We start from the raw sequence: 19,921 nt of genomic DNA, 5'->3' as shown, positions 1-19,921 counted from the left end.
CCGATTATAGGCTGTCATGAGACAAAGGGCTTAGGTACGACCATGTACTGTTTTCAAACAGAGCTCTCCAAGTCACAAATCAAATATTCTATGTATTATGGAGGACCACTGAAAGCCTCTTAGCAAACTCCATTAAAAAAGGAGCTCCCAATGGCAATGCTAAGAAAGATGCAAATATTCTCAAGGCTCTCATCATTTATCATTTAGTCTCACAAAGGAAGCTTTCTCTCTGGCATAGACCAAAAAGCCAGTGACACAGCTTTATCTAAACAAACTTTTTAGGAGACTATATACCGTGGCAAAAAAAAGAAAAAATATTAAACTAGCAGGTAAATGACTTTGGTTTTGATCCTGGCACCTGCTCTTACTAGTCTTATAATCCTGGGAAAATTAAATCCTCTCTACACCTCACTTTTGTCATCTTTAAAATGAAGATTTTAGTCTCCGACCTGCCTATAACACAGGACTGCAGGAAGGATCAAATAACGAACCATTTAAAAACACGTGAAAGTCCTCTTAAATGGTAACACACTATTAAAATGACAGGCAATGTTTTAAAAAGTTTATTTTTTAAATATACCTAGCACCTAGATCTTGGTTTCTAAATATCACTCCCCAACAAAAGGAACCAGGGCTCCTTGGGAAAATGACTGATTCCAGGTTTGGAGTAAGGCAAGTACAAGGTGAACCCAGAGTATCTTGTGCCAGAAAGCACGGAAGTATTCAAAGACCGATGGGGGCCATTTCGGAAGGATACAGACTCCCACTGGCTAATAAATAAGAATAATAAAAAATATATAGCACATTGAGTATAAAAAGATCCATAAGTCCATAGTGATACTGCAAGAAGGAGAGAAAAAAGGAAAGCTCTTCTTTGCTCCCTCCACCCCCCAAAAAAAGCCAGTTAATAAATGCAGAGGGAATGACAGTTAAAAAATCACTATCTTGCAACCCCAGATACAGTAACTGACTCAGTAATGATCAGGCAAGGATCATTAATAAATGCTAAAAACAACTGAGTGAAAGGTGGATAGAAAACAGAATATTCACACAATCCCAAGTGCCACCCCAGAAACCTACTAATAAGAAGGAGAAAGAGCTAGGAAACATTACATTAACTAAATTTATTAAACTTGAACATTACTGATAATAGGACAAATTGACATTTTATGTCTACTGATGTGATGCAATTCAAGTACACAACATCATCTTTATAGCATTCTTACCAAAAATGTTTAACCTAAATCTAATCTTGAGGAAACAACCAGACAAATCAGATTGTGGTCTCGATTCTTCAAAAATACCAATGTAATGAAAGATAAAACCAAATGCAATATATAAACCTCAACTGAATCTTGGATTAAAACACACATACACTTATAACATACATATTTTTTAAACGACTAGGAAAATTTGAAAATGGATTGTATATTACACGATATTGAATTAGTATTAAATTTCTTGGATGGGATAATGGTATTAAGAGAATATCCTTGATTTTAGGAGATACAGATGGACATATTTAGGGGTAAACTGTCATGATGTCTGCAACTTACTTTCAAACGATTCAGAAAAAATATATAAATATGGGTATACAAAAGTTCACTGTACTATTTTTTCAGCTTCTTGGTAGGTTTAAAATGTTTCAAAATAAAAGGCTGGGGAGGGGGGAGTTTTTTCCCCTAAAAAACCTATGCATTATACAGGATTCCTTCAGCAAAAAGAGAAAGACTCTTGGTTTCCTAAAACTCATCAGGTAGAAAAAAATGTTAATATTTTATCTTGAGAATTTTTCTCCCAATTTTTTATTGTAGTAAAATACACATAAAAAATTTACCATCTTAACCATTTTTAAGTGTATAGTTCAGTAGTATGAAATATTCATAATACTGTGCAACCATCACCACCATCTCTCTCCAAAACTCTTTTCATTTTGTAAAACTGAAATTCTATGCCCATTAAACAATAACTCCCCATTCCCCCACCTTCAGCAACCACCATTCTATTTCTATCTCTATGATTTTGACTACTCTAGGTACCTCATAGAAGTGGAATCAGACAGTTTCGGCTTTTTGTGACTGGCTCATTTTTGAGGAGTTCCTCAAGAATAAGTTTACAAGCTGGTCAAACTACCAATGAAAAAAATCCTTTGATTCTGACTGTTAAAAGTATGAGGATAACCTTCCCCAAAGGCTCTGGTTGTGCTTCAGCAACAGCAAAGCTGACATAAAAAGATTTCCTATAATGCTATGGACCTAACTTTAACTGCATTTTGACCAGGGGAAATTTCTACAAGCACTGGTAGTTCAAATACCAAGACCATTTCTTGAATTGGCCTTCTCTTCCCCAAACCAGGCTGCATATGAGCTTCCAAAAAGGACATTTTGTAGGTCACCAGAAAAACCCTTAAGTGTTGGATTTTCCTACAACAAATGGATAAAGAGATGCAGATACTACTGGTCTGTTGATTTCATGGTGAAAACTAGGATAATTATGAAAAGCACACTAAAAATAATATATTTATCAGTAGCTTTTTTGTTTATAAAAAGTCCCAACTAGTTCAATATATGCCCTATATTTATAAAGGCACTGCGCTGGCCCTCCCCTGTTCTAGAATGTTCTCTCCCAGCTGACCATCCTTGTGTTTAAGCTTAGTTTGTGCCTGGAACTGTTCTTAATGTTTAACATGGATTATCTCAATCTTCCCAACAACCCTATGAAGATGGTACCATTGTTATCCTCATGTTAAAGAAGAAAAAGGCTTAAAGAAATTAAGTAACTTTCCAAAGATCAGAGTTAGCAAGTAGTGGAAACGGGATTTGAACCCAGGCAATTCGACTCCAGAGCATGCTTTTTAAACCACTATCCATCCATTCATTCGTTCAACAAATAAATACCTTTTTTGCTCCTACTACGTGCCAGATACTAGGAATACAGTGGTCAACAAGACAAAGGTCTCACTGGTGAGGGAGAAATGATACACAGTAAACAAACATAGTATACACTACGATTTCAGTAGAGAGAAGTACTAGGAAGAAAGATAAAGAAAGGCAGGTATTGGGGCCAGCCCAGTGGCGCAGTGGTTAAGTGTGTGCGTTCCGCTTGGGCAGCTCAGGGTTCGCAGGTTCAGATCCCGGGCGCGCACCGATGCACCGCTTGTCAGGCCATGCAGTGGTGGCGTCCCATATAAAGTAGAGGAAGATGGGCACAGATGTTAGCCCAGGGCCAGTCTTCCTCAGCAAAAAAGAGGAGGATTGGCATCGGATGTTAGCTCAGGGCTGATCTTCCTCACACACACACAAAAAAGGTAGGTATTAGGGGCTAATAGGCAGAAGAGAGGAATGGGAAGAAGACTATTAGATTAGCTGGTGGGACAGTCACTCTGTAGAGATAACATTTAATCAGAGATCTAAGCAAGCATGCTGAGATCTTGGTGTGGGGGGGGTGTAGTTTATTCCAGTCAAAGTAGAACTAACAGTAAGTACAAAGGTCCTGGGATGGATACGGGCCTGGTGTGTCGAAGGAAAAGCAAGAAAACCTGTGTGGGTGGAACGGAGGAGCAAGAAGGGTCGAAGATGCAGTGGAGTAGTCAGATAGGGACTGGGTTATGGACAGCTTTGAAGGCCACGATAAGGACTGTGGATTTTACTCTAAGGGAAGTCATTGGGTAGTTTCGAGCTGGGAAGTAATACGGTCTAGCACATGTTTTAAAAACACCACTCTCTGTGGAGCATGGCCTGGGGGCTTGGAAGCAAGGACAGCAGTCATGAGGTTATTGCAGCAGTGTCTAGGGAGATGGCAGTGCCTGGTCCAGGGTGTGAGCAGCAAAGGTGAAGAAAAGAGAATGGAGTCAGGCAGAGGAAATGCAACCTACTGAGTGTGGGGAAAAAAGGAGAAACTGAGGATGACTCTTGGATTTTTGGACTGAGCTAACTGCTCTGGTTTAGATGGTTTAAATGTGAGATGCCAGTTAGCCATCTGGATGTAAGGCCATAGTCGCATGTCTGCATCTAGAGGTCAGGGCAGAGGCCCAGGCTGTAGAGAGTACATCTGAGAGTCAACAGAGAGGGAGGCAGGGCAGTGGACTGCCTGAGACTGGACCTGGATCCCTGGTCAATAGTTGTGTGACTACAGGAAAGCCAGTAAAATGGGAATAACAATACCTACTTCACAGATGAGGGGTGTTGTGAGGATTCAATGATCTAATACCTGTAAAAAAGTTTACTGGCATAAGTAAACGCTCAATATCATGAGTTACTATCTTCTTCATTAAACGCCAGACAGATTTATTAAGATGAGGACTGAGAAAACAACCCCAGATTTGTTACCATGAAGATCTTTAGTGACACTGGTAAGAGTGGCTTCCGTGGTGAGGTGGGAACAAGAGTCTCACTAGAGTGAGTTCAAGCAAGAATGGGGAGAGGAAACAATAAAAAGAAACAGTGGGAGGTAGGCAAGTGGGAAATTAGAGCAGAAAACTCGCTCAAGGAGTATTTCCATGAAAAGGAAGAGAGAAATGGAGTGGCAGTTTGCAGGGAATACGGGACTTTCTTGAAACTGGTGAAATGAAGACATGTTTGTATGCTGACGGGAATAATCCGGGAGAGAAACTGATGTTGTAAAAGAGAAGGGGTAAATGTAGAGTAAGTCCTTGAGAAGGTGATATAGGAATGCAGGGAACAAGGGCTGGGCTAAGATAGGAGCAAGGGCAGTTCATCCACCAACAGGAGGGGAACCCAAGTATGGGTATGGATGCATGATGAATGCAGACAGAACCAGAAGTAGGAAGAAAAAGAAGTTTTCTTCTGATTGCTTCTTTTTCTGAGTGAAACAAAATAAAAGATCATCAGCTGAGAGCAAGGAAAGGCCACCTTTCCTCACTTCCTGAGGCACCTGGTTGCAAACTTTCAGAGCACCCTACATTTTTCCCTCATGGCATTTGTCACAAATGTACTATATAACTATTGGTGTGACTGTCTAATGGCTATCTCCTCCACAACCATGTGAACTTCATGAGGCTAGGGATCTGTCATTCACCGTTGAATCACCAGCATCTAGCACATATTTGTCTTCTAGATCATATATACAGCCATGTACTGATCTTCCAGTTAATAGTTCTTACAAGTGAATAGTTCTTACAAGTGACTATCTTCTAGATCAAGGGTCAGCAAACTATGGCCTGCGGGCCAAATCCAGCCCACTGCCTGTTTTTGTAAATACAGTTTTATTGGAGCATAGCCATGTCCTTTGCTTTGCATATCGTCTATGGTTGCTTTTCTGCTGCAACAGCAGGGTTGAATAGTTGTGACAGAGACCATGGGGCCCACAAAGCCTAAACTATTTACTACCTGTCCCCTTACCGGAAAAGTTTGTCAACCTCTGTTCTAGACCAATGGTTCTCAAAGGTGGCTGCTGATCCAGCAGCATCAGCATCACCTGGGAACTTAACAGAAATGCAAATTATCAGGCCTCAGCCCAGACCTCCCCGAGTCAGAAACTGGGGGTGGGTCCAGCAATCTGTGTTCTCATAAGCCCCCCAGAGGATTCTGATGCACACTACAGTTTGAGAACTTCTCTTTGGGGTAATGTGTACAGATGAATAGTAAAGCAAACAAGACAGATAAGGTACTTATACTAGGTGAGTTTACAGTCTCAAGGAAGAACCAAACAAGTAGACAAGATAACTACAGGTTATCATTATTAAAATAAGGAGAGTTGGCCCGGGCAGGAAAAGTGGCATGTGAGTGCAGATCCAGAAGAGGAGTAAAGCACAATGAGAAAGGATTCTAGTCTTAAGGAAGTGCAAAAGCCCAGAGGTGGGAACAAACTTGGCAAGTTCAAGGAACAAAACTCCAAAAGGGCCTGCAGTGTGAGAATGTTAAGAGATGAAGTCAGAGAGGCAAGCAAGAAGCCAAAACATGAAAAGCCTCGTAGGCTACGGTAAGAAGTTCAGATTTTAAAGTGCAGTGGGAAGCCACTGATAAGACCTGATATTTGTTTTTAAAAATGATGCTGGGGGCTGGCCAGGTGGCATAGTGGTTAAGTTCTCGTGCTCCGCTTCCGTGGCCTGGGGTTCGTGGGTTCGGACCCCAGGCACAGACTTACACACTACTTTTCAAGCCATGCTGTGGCAGATGTCCCACATATTTAAAAAAAAAGGAGAGGAAGATGGGCACGGATGTCAGCCCAGGGCGAATCTTCCTCAGTAAAAAGAGGATTGGCAATGGATGTTAACTCAGGGCTAATATTCCTCACAAAAAAAAAGAAAAAAAAAAAAAGTAAAAGATGATGCTGGTTAAGTGGACAACGGATTACAGGGGTCAAGAATAGACGCGAAGAAACAAGTTAGGAGGTTACCGTAGTACTCTACGTGAGAGATGATGGTGCCACAATCAGGGCATCTCTGAGGAGGTGGTATTTAAGGTAAAATCAATGTCACCATTCTGAGTTTTCTGGTTAAGCTGTTTTTGACATTAGAGGCTTGGCTCCTTTTGCTACTACTGCCTTTCTCTTTTAATGGCAGATTATAATTAGCAAGCAATAGCCAGAAGGTAGATATCTATGCCCCAGTTCTTGTCAACACCTCAATTTGCTCACCACCAGCAGCACTGTTTGGACAGTCTCAGATCTATCCCTCCAGGAATCCCACAACACCTATTCTTAGACCCAAGCAGCTCCTATTTTCTCCCAATCCCTCAGTCCCATCTCGGTCTCATTTACTTTACTTTCCAATCATGATCCAAGCAAGAGCCTTCATCAACTTGTGGGTTGTATACACAAGGTTTATCCCACCCACAAATTGATTTGATTCTACCTCCAAATTATCTCTCAGAGTCATTCCCTCTCTACTTTCTCCCCGCCTTTGGAAAGCATCATTTCTTATTTAGTTTATACAGCAACTTCCCAACTGAAGCACTTGGCTCTAAATTTGCCTCCTTCCAACTCATCCTCCAACCCAAACTTTGGCCATTTCTAAAAGGTGAATCTAATAATGCAATCTCCCTGTATAAAATCATTTGCTAGCTTCCCATTACACTCAAGATAAAATCCCAACTCCTTAGCATGCCATGATCTGGCCCTGACCCACAGCCCCTCTCATCTCTTACCACTCCTCTGGACACATAGTTGGTATTCTGACCACCCCAAGTTACTCACAGTTCCCTGGACCTGACATGCTTCCTCCCTCCCCCTGCAATTCTTCATTTGGATAAATTCTCAGTTGTTCTTTCGGAGTCTGCTCTTGGCTCAGGGCTTCCTCTCTCAAAGATCTTGTCCCACTCTCCCTACTCTCACCCTATCACACACAACTAGCACATATCATATTGCACTGGAATCATCTATGTCACCCTAGAAATGGTCAGATCTTGGCAACTTTTCCATCAGTTTCTCCAATAGCAGAGAAATACAAAGTACCTGAAGGGAAAGAGTAGGAGGCCTGAAGCAGACCAATCCAAGCATAACCTTTCTCTCAAGTTCTAAATTTCATTTTAAAAACTCATAGGGAAAAAACAAAATCTCATGCAGATTTTGTATTCTACTCCACAATATAAGACTGTGGTGTTTTTCAATATAAAAAATAATGTCATGTCCAAATCTTCAGTAAGACTGATGGTCCACTCCAGATAAATCTTCTGCTTTGTCCTATTTCACCTCTAGCAAACCACCAATACTCTGGGTGGAGAGAAGCAGGGTTAAGGAAAAAACAAAAGCTAAACAGAGTTACTCAGAGCTTTTTAGAAGTTTAGTTTCTATCTACATGAAGTTCCCTTCACCATTTCATTTTTAAGAACTTCAAATCAAGATTACATAATAAAAAAACTGAAAACACAGTTTACGGTAAACTCAAAGAAATCAAAATGCGCTATTTGATATCCTCATTCATCTTACACTAGGAAAGGTTTTACTTAAGTAAAATGTAGCATAAAGTAGGAGTTAAAGATCCCATTTAAGACAGAATTTGATAAAAAGAAAAGGATAACAAAAGCAAAAGCTTTAAACTAATCAGGTTCATGTAGAAATATATATATTAAAAGAAAAGATCCATCTTTTCTGGATCCATCTTCAGATGAAAAAGCAATAAATGAAAGTCAAGACCAGGTTTAATTAGTATCACTCTGTTTCACTTTTCCCTCCTCCCACATCACAGAGAAATCAATCACACTCTTAAAAAATGATTTCAGCTTTTATTGAATGAGGAATTTATTTTTTAACATTACAAACTAACTCTCCCTTTATGAAAAGGTAGATTTTACACTCAAAGACAGTCTTCAAGCATTTTTTTTTAAGAAATCGGGGGAGAAATCCATTGTTCGTTAACAAGAAGATTCACAACTTCTTTTTACAGTAATGATGGGAGGAAACCAATACATTTTACCACCTAGAGTGGTTCAAACTAAGTATCTACAGCAGATTTTAAAATCTTGGAAAGATGACAAAAACTGGACAATTGTGAAAACTGTTCATAAAGCAGACTCTGGCTATGACAGTACAGAACAAATGCTTGCTTTGCATTGTGCCTAAGAAGGTGTCTTCATTAACGTACACCAGGACATGGCAGCTTCCCCTCCTTCTAGTCTTTTGTACAAATCATTAAGGCTAGTCTACAAAGGACCAGGAAGGCACAGGAGTACAACAGCTGACCAGAGGAAATCTACGTAACTTGCTGCAGTCTAAAAGCCATTCATGCAGACAATGGTGTGGCAAATTCTGTGTTTTGTTTTGTTTTTTCAGCATCAACCTGCACCTAAAGCACAAGAGGTCACTTCAAGTCACTTCAATGGAATAAATAATTCCCATTCATTGCATTTTCAGTGAAAGGAGAAACAATTCGAAGCACTAGAAAGAATTAGAAGCAAAAAGAAAAGTCCTTTAGTTTAGACTTCTTAGATAAACAGAATGTCTTGAACTCTCCAAGGAATACCTTTTTGGTTTGTGAAACTACACCAATTAATTAGGGCTCCTCTACATTTCCATTATGGTCATATCATTGTATAATTTCAATAGCACAAACACTTTTTTCTCCGTTTTGCTAGGATAATAGCTAGGAATACTTTAATAACATAACAATAGTTTAATGATGACCATTTCTCTTTGATCTCATAGTATTTAAGCTTAGGGAATTGAAAAACAAATAAAGCAATACAGGCTATACCAACAGCTCACAAAAACAAAGCATGGCACTAGTTTCTTATTTAGTAGAAGAGTCAATGAAATACTTTTATTCACATAAAGTTATTTTCTAAGACAAGCATCTGCTCTGAAATGCATGAAGGGACATATATGGCAATCAATCAAACCTTCGTTCATGTCTTTCTGGTCATGTGAAATTAAGGGCTCCTCTAGATATCTAAACATTTCAGGAATATGAGGGCAACTGGATCAGCAGATGAAGTACAAACACAAATCTATTTCTTTGGAATATCAGTGTGGGTATAATGCTCACCACAACTCACATTTGTAAATGAGAATATTGTATTACTTTTCACTTTGCAGTGTCACCTGATCACCAGCAGAAACTCATTCCCATTGTTCAGTGGGAAAGGGAGGCACCTGCCCATAATAAGATTAAAAGGCAACCATAAAAATGAAAATATATAGGTGTACCCTATGCTATCTCAAGTTAGGGAAATGAGAGCCCACTTTTGCTACAAAGTTAAAAGCTAAGCAATTATTATTATTAATATTATAAAATGAAATTTTTGCAAGAAAGGAGTAGTTAACATATCTATGTCTAAGAAGAATAAAGAGGGACAGCTGGGGTTTACACAAGATGCACTGAAGTGACTGATTTGAAGTAGCCTATCAAGTACATTCAGAACACATGGTACATGAGATTGTCATCTCAATTAAGTGAACCCATTACAAACATCATTCACCAATGTCTAATCTGCCATAAAACCTCAGTTGAAGACTAGGACTGTTCTAGCTACAAAAGCAAAAATATCCCCCAAAGTTAATTGAAAGCAACCTTCTGTGCATTAAAAAAGCATTTTCTTAGAAGCAAAGAAAATATACTATGATTAAAAATAATGTGTTCTAATAAAGCATAGTGCCCACACACAAAGAAAAAAAAACATAATCACAATCTTTAAGGCTTCCTTGAATGCTAATTGCTATCTTGGCTGCAATTTTTCACACTATCTGGAAGACAAGAGTTTGATAGATGACTTAGGAAGCTTCAACAACGTGAAGTCAGGCAATCTCATAGACATCTCTGGCTCTTCACACTGCCTCTTAAAAAAGTTTCTGACAAGTTCAAGAGATGAGGAAGCATGTAGAAAACTATTCTTTTCTTCCCATTAAACGCCATCTTTTTTAGTGGATTCTCCAGTGAGGCAAACTGAGACCACAACACAGTAAAATGAGGTATTGATACAATAAATGTTCATCAGGACTTCTCTTTCCTTGCTTGAGTATCTGTGAGCATTACTACTGTTAACCAAAGAATAGTTTATTATATATCATCTCCTTTATTCTAAACCCAACAAAAGTTAACTTATTTCATTATTTCACCATCTAGTGAACATAGCAGCACATAGTCATATGCTGTAGCCTTCTCCCCATGTTCCACCTCTTCCCTTTTTCCACCAAATAACCTCCCTATAAACTTATATATACTGCTCAAAGCATAATACAAGTATTTTGTTGGTATTTCTGTTGCCATGATTTTGGTGAATAGTTCAGTGCGTGTGTAAGAAACTATAGGCTAAACTTCAAAATGCAAACCACAAACAGAAATCCAGATATGGTGCCAATTTAAGTATTAAGATTTCAGTATTATGACAAATTTCATACATATACTGATACATTCAAAACAAAAAAAAAGCTACTGAATCAGTTCTATGTAAAATATAGAAGCATACAAAGATATGCAAGTTCTGTGGAAGATGTGTACTATAAAATACGCCTAAAGACATTAAGTTTTGGCTTTTGAAAATTCAAATTATATATAAAGAAAGTAACAGACATGGATGAGAAATCCAAAGCTGTCTCCATACAGTTGCATATTATTATTTTTAAACAATGTCTAACATTTATGGGGAAACAACAGACATTTAATTCTACATACTGAATTCCCCTTTTGAATGTGAGCATAAACTAAGAGGCAGGTCTTTCTGGATATCAGATCAATTTATAGGCAATATAAAAACATAACAAACTTACACCAAAACAAGACAAGTCTGTGTAAGTAAGTATATTATCTAGGCACCAAGAAAAGAGGAAAGTGTCAGAAAAATAAAGGAGGTCTCAGCGTTTTGTCCAAAATTCCAGAAACTGCCCATTTATGGTATACAAACAAAAAGGGAGGTGTTGAAACGTTGACCAGTGTTTTATGTTTTAATAATATTAAAATCAGTTAAAATATTTGTAGGAACGCAACATAAAATCATAATGTAAATAATAGGAACTCAAGGCTAAGACTAGAACCAACTGGAATCATAAGCTAACATCGCCTGTTTCCTCCACCAAGATTTCAAGTTTATCCAGTAATTTATACTGTGGTTTCTCGACCAGCTTTGAGATTGGGTGCTGAGAACTGTCGCCTCATTCGTGGAGGTGTCACAAACTGGCTACAGTGGTTGGATTTGTCAGTCTGCTTCTGATAGGAATTGGCTACACTGGCCTCTAACTGACCTCCAGTGTTATAATTACAGTAAGATTGACGGTGTTGATGAATATGGCGCTTTGCCTGGAAAGTCTGCATATCAGCAGTGGGGTGACCACCATGGGAGTTTAATGACTCTGAGGAGGCAGAAGCCTGGCTGCGTATACTTTTCGGTTGGCCGTTATTGAGAGAATTGCTTCTCCAGCGTAACTGGGGTGGCTGTTGTTGATTATTAATATGCTGCTTGCTAACTTGAATGTGATCTTGACTTCGTGTGCCCTGAGAGCCCCATGGTAACTGGGGATCTTTAGAAGGTGCTCTACCTCCCTTTTCTTGGCTCTCCTCTTTATTTCCTTTCCTTCCGTCTTCCTCTTTTGGAATTCTAAGCTCTATAACCTCATCTTCTGTTATGATGATATGTGTCCCAGGACTCCAAGAGTTTCTGTGTTTAGGGTTGCTCTTAAAGGGGAACCGGGGCTTCCGGTTCTCAGGAGGAATGAACCTATGAGGTACATTCTGCCGACGAAGCTGCTTTGTTATCTCCTGCTGTTGCAGGTTCTTAAATCGAATTTGCTCTTGCCTCATCCAACGCAGACGTCCACGTCTAAAAGCTGGATCCCCGTTCATCAGCTGGGAAACACGCTCTTCTTTCCCAAGTTCTCCACTGTCTCCTTTATTTACATCATTCTCAGACTTGCTACTGACACCAGCACCAACAGGTTCCTTTGCTTTGTGGTTTCCTTGAGTTTTCTGTTCCTGAGATCCAATTAGCGGCAAGACTTTCTCCATTTTGAGCATTTTATTTCTTAAGACTTTTATCTCTTCATCTTTCATGTTATTTTGCTTTTTGACTTCTTGCAAAATATCTTCTAGCTTGTCTATATGAACCTTGAGGTCATCTACATCAGTCCCACCTCTACCACTGGCCATCATGTCTTCAATCTTCTCATCCCCTACACCAACAGTGTCCCAGACATCCCTGGCCACTGCCCTCCAGGAGTCTCGCTCATTGGGATCTTTCTTCCCATACATGGCACAAAGCTCTTTCATCTTAACAATGGCCAAGGCTTCAATCTCCTGCCGACTGTGCCTAAAATCATTGAGAGCAACCTCATAGCATATCTCTTTTACAGCCTGAATCTTAAGATCTGAAATGGTGACCCACTTGGAATCTTTACTGAGGCGCCTTCTTTGGGGGATTTGGTACATTTTAATCGGTTCTCGTTTCTTCCCACTGCTGGGGAGGCCACATTTTTTAACAATGGTTTGCAACTTGCTAGGAGGTAGCTTTTCTCTCAGAGAAGTAATCAGTTTCCAGCTCTCTTCACAGGACCTCTTGTCAGAATCGTCCCCGCTATCAGAATCCGCGTCCTTTGGAAAAACAAAATCAAAAAATGGCCCCAAAATAACCAAAATTAAAATGTAAAAAAGGAAAATCAAATCGAAGAAAAAGCAAGCAAAAAAGCCTTAACCAAATTTAAAAACAAAACCAAAAAAACTAAAAAAACAAAACAAAACAAAACCCTAAATGATGTGCAAGTCTATTAAGACATAGGCATATGTTAATTATTATCAATATAAAGATTTGTTTGTTTCTTTAGTAACACTAATCCAAATTTCCACTTTCTGGCTTAAGTGATGAAATCTGCAATCAAATTTCTTAGGAGGATTGACATAGTGAGTGAGTCTCTCACTTGAAGGTCATATGAAGTTATTAACAAAATGGTATGAAACAACATCTCCACTATCTCAAGAAAATGGAGTAAAACCTACGCCCCATACATGCTAACACCCATGCAGCCACTTCCCCACATTTGCCTTGGTTATTGCTGTTGCTTCTTCCAGAAACTCTTTCCCCCATGAGTGAGCACAGATGCCATACAAGATGTGACGAGCAGGCGGATTAACAAAGGTTAGTAAGGCTGTAGGAGGCCACATTTTGTTTAGCTTTACTAAAAAGAGCAGCCCTAGAAAAAAGTTAGAAGATAAGAAAGTGGAAAAAGAAGCAAACAGGGATGATGTTAAAAATGCCAAAAATCCCTATTAGCATACCATGTGAGGTTCTTATCAAATTGTTTTTTCTAGAAGACAAGAGGGTTTTGAAACTAGTCTTTCCATGAGCACATATTGGATTTGCTATATTCTTGTGTCATGTCAATTGATTCATTTCATTTGTACACTACAGTTTGTTACCCAGAGAACAAAGAAGCATAAAGAAAGGATCCTTACAGTGGGTCTGCTATTTTTTCACACACTTAAACCAATAAACACCTCACCTCTAAAATTTTAAGAAATAAATTTCCAGAACATAAATTAAGCTAGGCAAATATACTTTCATTAAACATCATTTAAAATTCCCCAAGTAATATTTTAATAAATACAATTTAGAGATGTTTTCTATCTATGAAAAACCATGGCATTTCTAGCTACTAGAAGAATATCACTTTAAGTGACAACTCTTCCTATCAACACACAAAACACAAAGATTATATTCTGCTTATGTAAAATGGATACACCTTAAAATGCTGTCTCTAACTCTGTCTTTCCGGTTATCTTTGCATCATTATCTCTTTTTCAAAAAACTTTACTTAGGCCTAAAACAGCAGCCAGACTTCACAACTAAGTGGTTTCAAGGGCTACTTGGAAAATAATCAATTGTTCTTAACTAACACAAGCAAATGCTGATAACATAGATCTAAATGAAAGCAATGTTGGATTTAGAATTCCCTATGACTGACAGGATTAAGGAAGAATTTCTATTCAGGAAATCAAAGTTCCTGGGAAAAGAAACTACTCACTAGAAGAGTAGTTCAAGATAATCTAGTAAATGAAAATATTCATAATAGTCTCTCTTACTTGGCTGTGATTACCAAAATTATCTCTAGAGTTAAAAAAAAGAAAAGAATCAAAACTGATAAATAATATCTTGTTTTCTAGACCAAAGATTTCTATGTACAGTTACTTTCTATGGAATGAAAAAATAACCTTTAACAATAATGACAATAAGTTGGCCCCTGAATTTGGAGATGTTGCTACTGATTTGTATTATTTCTATTGGTCCATCAAATAGGTACAAACCCATTTATAACCCCTACCTACTTGAAAATTTAGCAACAAAAAGCAATCAAAGCTAAATTCACGGACTCTACACTATTTTTTTCTTTTCATTTTTAGTTTCAAAAATCAAAATGGCTAATCTTAAGTGACAAAAGATGATATTAATAAACATTACAGAAAAAAGTATGTCTGACTCCTAAAAAGGTTTTCTTGCAAATATGTATAACCTGAGTTTCACAGAACACAAACTGTCTGATTCTTCCCACATAATGAACTATCACTTTTTTTCCCCTGGCTTTTCTTTTCCTTTTAAAATTGCTTAAGGACGAAATGAATACTACCTAATTTAGGTAATAACAAATACTGTAATCACTGCTTTAATATCATGCTTGAGAGACAAAATTTATGTCTTTAAATTCTAAAACAAAACATAAATAAATGAGAGTCTACATAAATCCAAAAGAACTCAAATTAAATCATGTGGCCATAATTTTCTTTCTTTTTAAAATACTGTCATACTGACTCTGGAATATGTTCTCCTTATAGCTCAAACATATCATCTCCCCATCACATACTGACCATGATACTAAAACCTCTGTATGCAAAGTTTATGTGCCAAGATGTATATCCTATCTCACATCAAAAAAAAAAAAAAAAAGATTTTAAGATATTTAGATTCTTTTATTACAGGGTTGGAAAAACTACTCAGGTCTGGCCCATTCACATGTCACTAAATGATGCTTCTGTTTTCATTAAATATCAAATGCAAAGTGGGCCTCCAGAAGACTCTACAAGGTTATGCAAATAGAAGAGAGAAGATACCCAAAACACATGTGTAAAAAAGCAAGCACAGAAAGCAGCAGGTGTATAATAGAGCACTAACTATAAGAGAATGTTCAGCAATGTAACAATGTGACGCATTTGGGGAACTATCATAATAGAAAACTCATGAGCCTGAATTCCATTTTTTAATGCTGTTATTATGCAAAAATAATTACATATAATAAATATTAAATAAATATTTACTGAATAATAATTCCTTTGTATCCTCTCAATGTTTATTCATAGGACGCATTTGAAATATATCTGTTGGTCGACCAATACAGGGTCATAAAAATATATCTTCCATTCAGTATTGTTACTGCTAGATATTCTTCAGGCTAAAGCATTAGAAATCAATTCCTCTTGAGGACAAGAAATTTAAGTGAAATAGACAGTTGGACTTATGGGAGGAAAGCAACCTCCTTGCTTTAAGAAGCTGCTCTTGAAATCTTAGCTTGCTTTGAGATACACAGAGCAAATGATAACCAGAACCTGTACTTGCAAATTAAGTATGTTCCCTAGAAACTAAATACAAAAACTAAATTTATTTTTTCTTTATTTAATGGTCATCGTCTTTATTTCAGAGCATAGAATGATCACCAGCTCTTGGTTATGGGAAAGCACCTGCCATCATTATTTTTCACACCTAGTTAATTCAAGGTTGGTCCCAGGACCAGCACATTGGCATCGCCTGGGAGTTTGTTAGAAATGCAGAATCTCAGGTCCCACTCCAGACCTACTGAATTAGCATGTGCATTTCAACGTGACTCCCAGGTGGTTAAGAAGCACTGCTCTACTGGAGAGAACACTGAAGCAAGTCAGAAGACCAAAGTTTAAGTTGAAGCCCCAGACCCATGACTTAATAGGTATTTTAAGAGTGGGCAAGACAGCATTTTTTAGCCTTGGTTTCCTCAACTATAAACTGGAAGTACTAGTACTCATTTAACTTACATACACACCTACCAAAGAGGGTTGTTTCAGGAATCAAAAAATGATGGATGTTAAAGCTCTCTGTAAATTATAAAGCACTATACAAATACAAGGCACTATTGTTAATAATGAATACAGTTTAATTATACCTGTTCTTGTTTGATCTCTCACAGACCATCAGAGGCATGTTATTAGACTATACTATATTATTAAGATCAAAGGCTCCTTCATGTGTCACAGACCTTTCAAGCCCTTAATCACATTGCAGCTAAATCTTTCTGTTTTCATTAAAAACTAAATGCCAACTAGGCCTCCTAAAGAGACTCTTATCTGTAACACTGCTATTATCTTGCCCCAAACACTTGAATTATTCTTACAGTCCATTGTTTTGTGGGCTTTACTATAATCTACAAGATAATAAACTAACTGGTTTAACCCACTGCCAAGCCTAAGAACTGAGGTGTCCTGCAAAATGCTGCTTTTGCTGGAGTCCTTGGCTTTCCTTGCCCATTTAGCAACAGCCTCTCTTCTCCAAAGTAGAGCATGGCTATAAGGCTGTAGTTTACATGCTGCAGTTTACACGGTGTATTTTACGCTAAGGGAAGAAAACAGTACCCCAGCTTTCTTCCTAATACCTCCTTGTGTTAAAAGAAGTCCATAATCTTAAAAAATAAGAAATTCCTAAACTGTATCCATAGTATCCAAAGATTTGTTATACCTTTTCCTCATATATCAAATGAATGCCAAAAAGCTTCTGATAACCAGGGCTTTAACCAAAATTAAACCAAATTTGGCATTAACCAAAATTGGATGGCTTTAAAAATGAAAATCTAACTAACAGATCAATTTATTTATTCATGAGATTGAGTTTCTATCAAACCTGGAAAATCAATTACCATCATAAAATGCTAAAGCCATTGGCATTATAAGCTGTGACCTTAAACTGACTTTTCAGCTGCTCATCCAAACCCTTTCTCAACCCAGAGAAACCAGGCTTCCCTCTCCTGAGTTGGTTGTAGAGCCCCTTCTTCCACTGTCATCCCATATGCCACAAAGACCCTTATTGAGAATTCAGACTCCATGCAGGGGAACAGAAAAGGATTAACACATGCAACTGTGCAGCAACACTTTTAGACACAGTTTAACTAAAAAAAAAAAAAAAAAGTCTGTCTAGCACAAGAACAATCCCCAAGTCAGCCCAAGAGCAGAGAATTAGTACTATCAGGTGAACAGAAACAAAACCAAGGCAAACATCCACCAAATTCAATATTCAGAGTAATTACTATTATAAAAGAACCACCAATGATGCATACTCAAAAACCACTATCAAGAGGCAAAGGCTACCAGAAAAGTTCCCACTATTTCCTCAAAAAGCACTTGGTTTTGATAGAAGTAAAGATTTGACTTTAAGACATAAAAGGCACAAAAATAGTACCTTTATGGACAGGTTTTCAGGCTATGGCTACCAGCAGATGTAAGTCTGTTCTCCATTAAGGAAATGAAAGAATAGTGTATGGTATCAACGAGAGCTGGATAAGCAATTTGGTCGAGTGCTCATTTGTGGAACAGGGAAGGTATGAGAGCAAGCTGCCCTTTTCCTAACAGAGGATGCAAGATGGACTCCTACCAGTCTCTGCTGCTCCAGGAGAAGATCTGCTTCTTCCTTCTCCTTTTTGTATAGTATTTCCATTTCCTGTAGCCTAGAAAGAAAAGAAAAACAAGAGAGGAAAGAATAAATTGTGATATCACTGAGTTGTTTCATGAATGCTATTACATGTTTAAAAGAAGTGATAGTCATGTGGCCCACATCATATCTGTACACTACCTTTTCTCCATCTCCTGTTTCATATCTATTCCTTGTTTTTCTAGAAGCTCTCTCTGGGCAAACGTCCAGTCCACAGGCTCAGAGGGGGTCTCAGCAGAAGGAGTCTTCTCCCGCTCAGCCCGTGCTTGCTCCGGGTGGTTAAAACGAAACACATGGTTTTTACCCATGATGATACGGTTTCCTAGCACAAAACAGAAACAGGGTTAAGAAATCATTTTTAATGTATAGTATCTATAATAATCTCACCCTCCCTAATGCAAAAAGACAGCTTTTGGAGTTTTATAAGAACATAAATCTTAACGCTGACTATCACTTCAGTGTTTAAATAAAGAGTCAAAAATTAAAGAGTTGCTCACACAAGCCATGTGTTGTTTACTGGTTTTTCTTTTTTTTTCTTTTACTAAAGATATCAAACCTCTCCCAGTCTCACCTGAGCGCAGCTGAACAGGCTGGGCCACCCTCTTGCCATTTACGTAGGTTTCTGAGCGTTCACAAGGCTCTAGGGTCACGATAACTAAGATGAACACAAACTAACATTAGCATCACAAACCACTGGAGTAAAATAACAGAAAGCAGACAACTATGAGGATTCAGGGTAACTAGAACAGATTCCTGCAACCAACCAAGTGACTGAGCATCTATATAATAGTTCATTTTAGGGTACCAGAACCACTCCAATATAGGAGGCTATTTAGGGCTGTGGTTAAGATAGAAACATTTAAATGAATTTGACAAACCTCAGAAGAAGATAAGAAATGTTAGTTTAAGTGATATCTGATATCTGACAGTTCAGTCTATAAAACTGAAAACCATCAGAAATCTTAAGTACAAGATGTAGGTAATAACCAGAAATTTAAGATCAAAAGCTAATATTTTGATTAAGGAAGGAATGAAAGATATAGCACAAAAATACTATTTGTTTTGTTAACCTGCGCAAAAATCAAGAGTGACTTTTTCTTCCCTTTTAGATAAAAATAAATTCTGTTGGGTTAAGACTAGAGGCCCTTCAAATCTTTCACTACCCAGAATATTTGTTCCCTTTTTACTTGTCTATTAAATAATTAACATTCAAGACCAAGCCTAATTGCCTATGTCCTGCTCAGTTCTTGGCAGTAACAAAAGGACTCCTTTTGTCCAGGCTATTTTCATGTAAAGTAGCTATGTCCGTCCCTGCATTTATAAGCAGCCCGGGAAATTCTGCATTTTCAAATATTAGATTGTACAAGAAAACTAACACTGAAAGAGACAGGGAATACCAAGTCTTGGGATTTCTCATATTACAGAATGAAAAGGTTATTGGAAAAGCTAAGCCAGGAACTCTCACCATCCCCACTGTTGTTTCTCTCACTCCGAAAGATACAATGCTCTTCTTTAATGTGAGCCCCACTCAGCACGATGTCCTGGCGCCGCTCAGCATCTGCTTGGCCAACCCTGAACACAAGAGAAAGTGTTTCCCAGGGAAATTCAGACACAAAAAGCACTACAAACAATGAACCTCTTTCTCCCAAAGAATAGTCTTTGGTATGTACAAAAAAGGTATTGCCTTTTTTTATCAAAGGCTTTCAACTGTGAATTCTATTTTCATATATGATCAATCTCCCTACATCAGAATAAGAAACCAAAGAGCAATGAGGCACCAATGTAACTCACACAGCATTATAAAAAGACACGAGTGAACTAAT

At 38.0% G+C, this 19,921-nt stretch overlaps 1 protein-coding gene across 4 annotated transcripts in view; it reads right to left on the bottom strand.

Moving 5' to 3' along the window:
• Positions 1–19,921, bottom strand: part of KIF1B (kinesin family member 1B) — a 140,920-nt gene that overhangs the window by 48,604 nt on the left and 72,395 nt on the right. For 3 of the 4 annotated variants that reach the window (XM_058552863.1, XM_058552860.1, XM_058552861.1), the window contains exons 17-20: positions 19,564–19,670; positions 18,670–18,753; positions 18,240–18,420; positions 18,042–18,114 (exon numbers count right to left, since the gene is read on the bottom strand). In XM_058552863.1, the coding sequence (XP_058408846.1) occupies positions 18,042–18,114; positions 18,240–18,420; positions 18,670–18,753; positions 19,564–19,670 (445 nt within the window). Of the gene's footprint in view, positions 1–11,318; positions 12,977–18,041; positions 18,115–18,239; positions 18,421–18,669; positions 18,754–19,563; positions 19,671–19,921 lie in introns of those variants that run through there. The other variant, XM_058552862.1, reaches the window with a different exon arrangement.

Source organism: Diceros bicornis, chromosome 13 (genome assembly GCF_020826845.1).
Source record: "Diceros bicornis minor isolate mBicDic1 chromosome 13, mDicBic1.mat.cur, whole genome shotgun sequence".
Classification (NCBI taxonomy): domain Eukaryota; kingdom Metazoa; phylum Chordata; class Mammalia; order Perissodactyla; family Rhinocerotidae; genus Diceros; species Diceros bicornis.
The sequence above is the reverse complement of the archived record's forward strand: the minus strand, read 5'-3'. Positions and strand labels throughout refer to the sequence as shown.